At 41.5% G+C, this 7,771-nt stretch overlaps 2 protein-coding genes across 7 annotated transcripts in view; one reads left to right on the top strand and one right to left on the bottom strand.

Moving 5' to 3' along the window:
• Positions 1-517: 517 nt before the first annotated feature.
• Positions 518-6,626, bottom strand: idh3g (isocitrate dehydrogenase (NAD(+)) 3 non-catalytic subunit gamma). Of its 3 annotated transcripts, none has more exons than XM_019877290.1 (14): positions 6,537-6,626; positions 6,333-6,429; positions 6,108-6,155; positions 5,891-5,902; positions 5,515-5,612; positions 5,329-5,444; positions 3,384-3,444; positions 3,186-3,318; positions 2,739-2,872; positions 2,572-2,674; positions 1,885-2,031; positions 1,701-1,795; positions 1,560-1,620; positions 518-1,472 (listed from the first exon to the last, which is right to left on the bottom strand). In XM_019877290.1, the coding sequence occupies exons 2-14, from the start codon at positions 6,411-6,413 to the stop codon at positions 1,371-1,373; spliced, it is 1,191 nt and encodes a 396-aa protein (XP_019732849.1). In that variant the 5' UTR covers positions 6,414-6,429; positions 6,537-6,626; the 3' UTR covers positions 518-1,370. The 3 variants fall into 3 exon arrangements, with proteins under 3 accessions (XP_019732849.1, XP_019732848.1, XP_019732850.1); XM_019877289.1 differs by having other exon boundaries at positions 6,510-6,609; XM_019877291.1 differs by having other exon boundaries at positions 518-792; positions 1,375-1,472; positions 6,333-6,601.
• Positions 6,627-6,681: 55 nt separating this feature from the next.
• Positions 6,682-7,771, top strand: part of fam3a (FAM3 metabolism regulating signaling molecule A) — a 10,923-nt gene continuing 9,833 nt past the window's right edge. The window contains exon 1 of one of the 4 annotated variants that reach the window (XM_019877293.1): positions 6,682-6,770. The gene's annotated coding sequence lies outside the window, so the exon portion shown is untranslated. Of the gene's footprint in view, positions 6,939-7,580; positions 7,637-7,771 lie in introns of those variants that run through there. The other 3 variants (XM_019877292.1, XM_019877294.1, XM_019877295.1) reach the window with 3 other exon arrangements.

The raw sequence follows: 7,771 nt of genomic DNA, 5'->3' as shown, positions 1-7,771 counted from the left end.
AGCAAGTTGCAAAGGCCAACTTGTTTGAAAACACGACCGGCAAGGTGTCATATAAAATGGACGGATGGGCCGACCGCCAGCTCATTTGTAAATGAAGTAACCCCCCCCCCCCGCAAATGTGTATGTAAAATAGGTCATCCATTTTCATTTCAATTTTTTATAATTCGTTTGCCAATGATTTAATTCAATAAATGTTGGTTATATGTACAGTACATGCCAAATTATTTACAGTATATTCCCAATATTTTATTTCTATTCACAATAATTCGACCAGCCAATTATTTAATCAGATAATTTAAATAAATACAATTCTTTTTAAATTATTTGGGGGGGGGGGACATAAATTAATGAAAAATACTACACAGCTCTTGATCGCGAAACCAATTGGTAGTCCTGGTTAAAGAACACAGCATTCCTTATATGGCCCCCTGGTCTACAAAGACTGCATACGCTTTGTTTTGATCATGTTGAAGAAGCTTTAGCAAATACAATTCCACAAAAAAAAAAAAAAAAACAACCCAAAAAACGAATCTTTATTGATATGTATGTTATAGAGTACAACCATGCAAAAAAAAGTGTCCACATTCACTAAAGACAAAAAGCTTGTAATGTCGCGGTGCACAGTATGCATTCAAATTGAGTTGTTTGGTTGATATGCTGTCAACATACAAGATAGTACAGTTAGTAACATAAGAGTGCCGTTACTTTTCAGACACAACTTGTAGAGTACGGTGGCATTTTGTATCATAATTACAGCACAGCAGGAAGTCATTCATTGCACAGTATGGTCAACTGAAAGTTGAAAAATATAGCTCCATAAATAACGAGGCTTCACGAGGCTAGAAAATATTGTAATGTTTTTTTTTGTGAGCGAACTTACAACAGAAGATAACAATCTTCCCGAAAAGTACAAGTAAATTGCTTGTCTTGGAACAGCTAGGGTTGTGTCTTCTGATTCTTGACAACCACAAAGCTTTAGCTAGCGTTTGCATTTCATTTTGATATTCCTTTCAGCATCTCAGGATATGACTTGGGACTTGCGTAGATGCCTCAAGGCCATTGCTTAACCATAATAGCTTTGGAAAGAGTCGGATTAAACCCTAGCCTTGAAAAGTGCATCTCACTGAATTTGAGTGATGCCAGGAATGAGTCAAACCGTGCTTAGCCAGCGAGTGTTTCCAGGGTTTGGCTTAGCAGAAGATCAATGGGAGAACAGTAGGCTACAGTAAAGTGACTGGGAATGGGCCGATATCAAGTTAGCACGGAATAAGCATCATCAGAAACACACTTGGAAAAATTACTGTTCAGAGGTCTAAAATACAAATGACGATGTGTGCACATGTGAGGGCCGTCAGTGAAGTGTTCGATATTTACATCTCAGCTGTGCGTTGTCCTTTGCTCTGGATGATTCGCATGATGGACTGAACCACTTCTGATGTGGTGCCCTGCCCTCCAATGTCTGCTGTGTGCAACTGAATGGTGACCCAAAAAAACAAAAACATTGCGTTAAAAGGGCAGCAGGGTGAAGGGCAAGAATTGCTGCAGAAAGCAGGACTCACCTGGGTTTCATTCATGGTTGTGAGTACCGCATTCCGGATCAGAGTTGCGTAATCATACAGCCTGGAGGCACCCAGAAAAGGAAGAAAAATCTAGTTAAAAGAGTCGCATGGCAGATGGAGGCAGAAAGTGCGGGGACGTACTTAAGATGGTCAAGCATCATGCAACTGGCAAGCAACAGGGCTGTGGGGTTTGCAATGTTCTTGTTTGCGATACTCTTGCCAGTGTTCCTCGTGGCCTGGGGAAAAAAAAAAAATCATCATCAGCTCATCTTGCAAACACAACTGTTGCAATTTCCATCCTCGTGCAACAGAAGAGTCCTCGCACCGTTTCAAAAACGGCGTAGTCACGGCCGTAATTGGCTCCGGGCACGAGGCCGGGCCCTCCCACCAGGCCGGCGCACACGTTGCTCACCACATTGCCGTAAAGGTTGGGCATCACCATCACATCAAACTGCTGAGGCTTGGACACCAGCTGGGGGCACACACACACACACACACACACACACACACACACACACACACACACACTCAGATGGGCCTGGGCCACTTGTTGATTCTTTTTCTTTTTCATGGGCTTTGGCCATCAGTTTTGATTTGAACTAATGAGCCATCCAGAATTCTCACTTCTCCATGTGTTAGTCTGTTATTAGTCACTAAACTGAGAACAAAAGATCACAGTGCGGCATCCTTTTTTTATCTTACTCCACATGCTTCCTGAAGATCTGCGAGCGGCTGCAGGTGTTGATATTTTTAAAGAAAGTTACTTTTTTAGCCCAGCTTTCGATGGCATTTATTCAATAGTTTTTCCGATACCGTTTCCGCTTATTCTTATTTAGTCTTTTAGTTTCCTGAACCTTTTCATTGTTTCTCCTTAGTTGTTCTCTTATTAATACTAATCTTTCAACTTAACTGTTATTTAAACCAGCGGTCCCCAACCCCCAGGTGATTTAGATCAAGACATCTGATTTGAAAATTGACATTTGCAAACATTACCCTCTGGACATATTCTCACCTGCATGGTGGTGTTGTCCACGATCATGCTATCGAATGTGATGTCGGGGTACCCCGAGGCCACCTCTCTGCAACACTGCAAGAACAAGCCGTCGCCCAGTTTCCTGTTGGCACCGAACAATTAGCCACACAATATGACGCAGGGGAAGAGAGGCTCATGCAACTCACATGATGTTGGCCTTGTGGACAGCCGTGACCCTTCGTCGGCCCTTCTCTCTAGCCAGCCGGAAGGCGTATTCCGCAATTCGGAGGGAATTGTTCCTGGTGATTATCTTAAGAGACTCCACAACACCGGACACACTCTAAAAAAGGCCAAAGGACACATTGAGCCATTAAGAAGGCTTGACTGATGATGGTTAAGGATTTGCGGCACATTAGCGTTGGGGTGGGAAATTATCCAATTTGACTTAAGGGGTCCAAATATTTGTTTGTAAAAACTACAAATAATGTGTCTTTGTTCATGGATCTGTGCCAGGGACCGAGAGGGTGTTTTCACACCAGAAAAGTCCTTTGGTTCGCTTGTTTGGTCCGTACTTGCTCTGCAGGTCATTCGATGCATGATTTGCGGCGGCATTTGTTTTTATTTTTTTGGTGAGAAACATTGGTTTCACCAACCTCATGCTCCAGACTGCTGTACTCTCCCTCGGTGTTCTCTCGGATGATCATAATGTCAATGTTCTTGTGGCGAGTCTGGACGCCTGGGAGGGACTGGCAATGCATCACATTGGCATACAGGTCCAAGCTTGTACTGTTGAAACATAACAGAAAGGATTAAAAAACTAGAACTACATAAAACAAATAATTAAAACTTACCGAAGAAGATTATTCCTGGATTTGACAGAAGGGGGCATGGTGTGTTTGGTTTCTATGTTACCTGTCGGGAGAATTAACGACATAGACGACATTAAACTCAATTAAAACCATTGACTTGTTATACTATCTGTCTACATGCGTTGCTCCACCGTTTGTGTTCAAATGTCAATGCTATTGGTTAGCCTGCCTGTGCCCTTTTGCATTGTTTGTTATCATTCAGCTAAGTGGACATACCAAAGGCAAAGCTATGTGGGTGTTTTAAATACGCAACAGAATTTATCTTTGTTTTTCTTTTTGTATGTTTGGTTTGAGAGTAAAAGTCAACTGCGAGTGGCAATGAAGGCAGACTGAAGACTTTTTTTGAAGAAGCTCTGTCAAACTGATGCTTGTTGTGAAGGCCGTTGAGTTGAGTTCACTGCCACCATACAGCACTCAGTATCTCTAATTTTTACTCGCATATCCACGCAAACAATTGACAGAACAACAGCGTGTATTTTGAAAATCTCATAATTAGGGATCACCTGTATCTCAAGGAACCCCCCCCCCCTTATATCTGGAACACTTCTTGAAGTATTTTGCCAAATTCTTGTGTATTATCCATCTCAATGACATCCATTCAATAAAAATCCCCTGAACTCACAACGACCTTAATAATACACAATAAAAAACAGCTCTGGCCAATTGTTTATTTCAATGAATGTTAAAGGCTTGGCAGAGGTCTTTTCTCATGGAGACTACATTATAGGGTTGTCAATCAAATTTTGTTAGAAAAGATTATTCCATTGGTTGATCGAATAATTGGATAAAATGTTATTCTACATTAATGTATATTACAAAACCACATTTTTCTCTACTTCTGTTTATTAACTGATTAATTTGGTGTGCATTTGGATCATTTCATTTGTTCATGTGACTTTAGTTAAAAATCACTTGAAAATACAAACAACATTTAATAAAATGAAATGGATGAAAATTGAAGATGACAGAGAAAATAGGGGTGTTCACACGGCAACATTTGGTCCGACACAGCACCGGCGCTGCGCCAGTTGAGCGTTCACACGTGCAAATTTGTTCCGGCGTAGCGCCGCTAAACAGCTTACACCGGACCAAATTTGATCCACCTCAGGGAGGTGGTTTAAAAATTTGCTCCAGAGCAAATGCTCGTTTGCGGCACAGCACCAATGTAAATTTGCACGTGTGAACGCTACAATTTGCTCCGGAGCAAATGCTCGTTTGCGAGGGGGGAGTAGCCTCTCTACACATGAGAAGAGTTGATTACGTACGGCGAGAATGCGTTGCTTTCGTGCTCTGTCGGACTTCTGTCATGTGTTTGTTTAATAACGACACAAGACGAGGCTGGTAACAGTAGCAAAGCACCTCTTGGGTTATACCATCTCAACTAGAACGTGGGGAGGATAGTCTCCAAACGTCATCTTTTCTTTTGTAGGAGACTGGACTGTCTCAGAGTTGTTTGTGTAGTTTGTTCCTTTGTTGTGTGTTCACAACCCCCCGTGCCCCATAGAATTTATTTCGTGATTTCCTCTCTTGATTTTTCTGTTTGGCGCATTACATTTTTGCTTTTCTGAGTGTCATTGAAGTCATTGTTGATTTACGTTATCGGGGGGGCGGTCACTCTCGAGCAGAAGGCACGGAGACCGAGAAGGAGAAGGACGTACCTGTACAGTAGTTGCTTGAGTTGTGTATACGTTTAAAAAAGAACCAACACGACAACTCATTTGTTTTCTGTCGTTTTGCTCTGCTGCAGAAACTGCCGTGTGAACGCAAGTGGAGCTGCACCGACGCTATGCCGGTGCTGCCACGCTCAGCGGCTTTGTACGTGTGAACGCTCCACAAAATTTGCTCCGGTGTAAACTATATCGCAACAAAATACATCGGTGCAGCGCCGGATCAAATGTGTACCGTGTGAACACCCCTAATGACTCACCTTTGAGGGCTACTCCATTACGGCGAATGGCAGTGATGGCGTTATTGATGTCATCTTCAGTCTCCAAGGCAGAATTGACTTGTACCACCTCGAAGTCCACGGGTACACAGCTGAACCTACAGACAAGACACAGGGTGAAACAAAAGCTCAACTGAATTTGTTGCTGTTTGCCATTTTTATACCAACCTGAACACTTCCCTGACGTGACTAAACAGCTCTGGACCGATTCCATCTCCAGGAATGAGAGTGACAGTATGTCTGCCGCCATACTTTGCTGGAGGAGGCTGTAACAAATTCGATGCAACCAATTGGGACTTCTTGTGATCTCTTATGAACATTGTGTCGAAGAGACATGATTTGTGCCGAAGAGACATGATTTGTAGTTAAAATAAAAATAAAAGATGATGTGTAAAAAAAAAAAATAAAATAAATCTGATATTTCCTGTTTAATAATTGTATTTCAATTTTTTACAAGTGCCAATAAGTTCTCAATATCATGATGACCTTTAAATTCGTAGTGTGTAATGTGATGCTTTGTCGTGTTGCCATGTCACATACTTACAATGTTATTTCCCTTTGGATGCAGACAGGCAGCATGGAAAGCAGATCAAACGTTAGAAAAACAAACCCAAATTATGATGAATAAGATCTATTTCAGCCCGTGTAAAGTTAAAACAGATTTTCACACAATTCTCAATTGGCATGACATTTTCATGAACGACCATATTAGGGGCAAGAAACCCCCACGTGTATTCACACTGACACGCTAAGACACTCACAGTCAGCATCGTCTTATTCCTGTGAGTTGTGACGGTTGTTCCAAATACCTGAAGGATCACAATTAAAATAAAAATCCGTAAGCGTTTGACTGGAGGGGAAATAATGTGTATTACTACTAATTTATACTCATTTGACCTTGTGCCACGATAAAGATAATCAAACAAGTTTTGCATATAATTCAAGCACAGACGTTCGGGGCATATTAGAAGCGTTCATCGTCTTACTTTCAAAGTGTTGCCAGCAAATCCAGCCCGAAAAGATTGGATTATTTTGGACATGGAGAATGCAGCACAGGAAGCAGCCATCTTGGGTTAGTGCGAGCTAGTAGCGGTACACGAAAAGAGAAGGTCGAGTTTTTTTTTCTTAAACAAAAATACATCCAAATAAGTATCTTTTTATATATCTATTATTTGTTGAACGAAGCACACGATTGTCCAGTTGAGGATGTTGTGATTTGATGGCGAAAAAAACCGTACTGTAGAAGATTAAAATGGTTGCGGAAGTCGCGAACCAATTTGCGGATCCACCACGTGACTACGTTTGCGCAGACTCAGCTCAGACGAGCCAATATTACCGGAAGATGACCGACATCATTTCTTTCACGGCTGCGTTTTCCACCGCTCGTGTATGACAAACACCAAGGAACACGGCTGTGTGTTTGTGTGAATTGCCTGTCTTCTCAAAAGCCGCTACCGTCGATGAAAGACCCCATGAGGAAAATGCGAAAAAAGTAGTTCAGCGTCTCGGGCAACAACTCTTTTTGTTCCCTCACTGCAGCTAAGCGACAGCAACGAAGAACGCAACATTTGACTGAAGTGTGAACACGGCAGGTAGACAGAAGTGACAATAATCTTCTACAAACAATGATGTCTTGGTTGCCTTGTGTCTGAAATATTTGAAGTTTCAATCGAAAACTGGTGTCACCGAGGTACCAAAGTCGCGACCAACTTTTTTGCATGTTAATTTATTTTTCATAATAGATTTAGAAAATATACACCGAAGTACATGTTCCAAGTGTCGTTCATTGCACCTTATTAAGAACATTATGATTAAAATGAAAACAAAAGCACAAAATACGGCACTAAATTACCTTGGCAATGATCTCTTCTTTTTGGGAAAGTGTTGCATCATTCGTTTGTCTTAAGCTTTTAATTTTTAATTGAATGATGCAACAGCAGTCAAAATGTTTATGTAATAAAAAGTGACCTTTGTTAATTATGCAAGAGTCTGTTTAAATGCCACTGGAAGTTGCTTTGCAACTACGCTAATATACATATAACACTGATGAATACCTCTATTCTATTTGTAACCACGGCAACGAATTTGTATTTTAATTTCTGTGTTTGACTTAGCATTGGAACCATATCGCGAGCCAGGACTTCCAGAGGCTGAGCTTTTCTGTACTGTGCTTGTTCAAGTGGCCATGTGGCTTGAACGAAAAGCACTTACACGTTGTCCCTTTACCTATGATAAAATGTGTTGTGTGGGAAGTCGGTATGGTACAGAGGCAGACTGAATACAAACACATGTACTCTAACACCCCATAAAATAATGCCTTTTTGTTGAGTATTATTGGACAGACCTGTGTAAAAATCGTCTTTGTGCAAGTGCGTGCGCGCGCGCACACACACACACACACACACACACACACACACACACACAC

The sequence above is a fragment of the Hippocampus comes genome, unplaced genomic scaffold (genome assembly GCF_001891065.2).
Source record: "Hippocampus comes isolate QL1 unplaced genomic scaffold, H_comes_QL1_v1.1 scaffold167, whole genome shotgun sequence".
NCBI lineage: Eukaryota > Metazoa > Chordata > Actinopteri > Syngnathiformes > Syngnathidae > Hippocampus > Hippocampus comes.
Note: the sequence above shows the minus strand (reverse complement) of the source record. Positions and strands in the feature narration are given on the sequence as shown.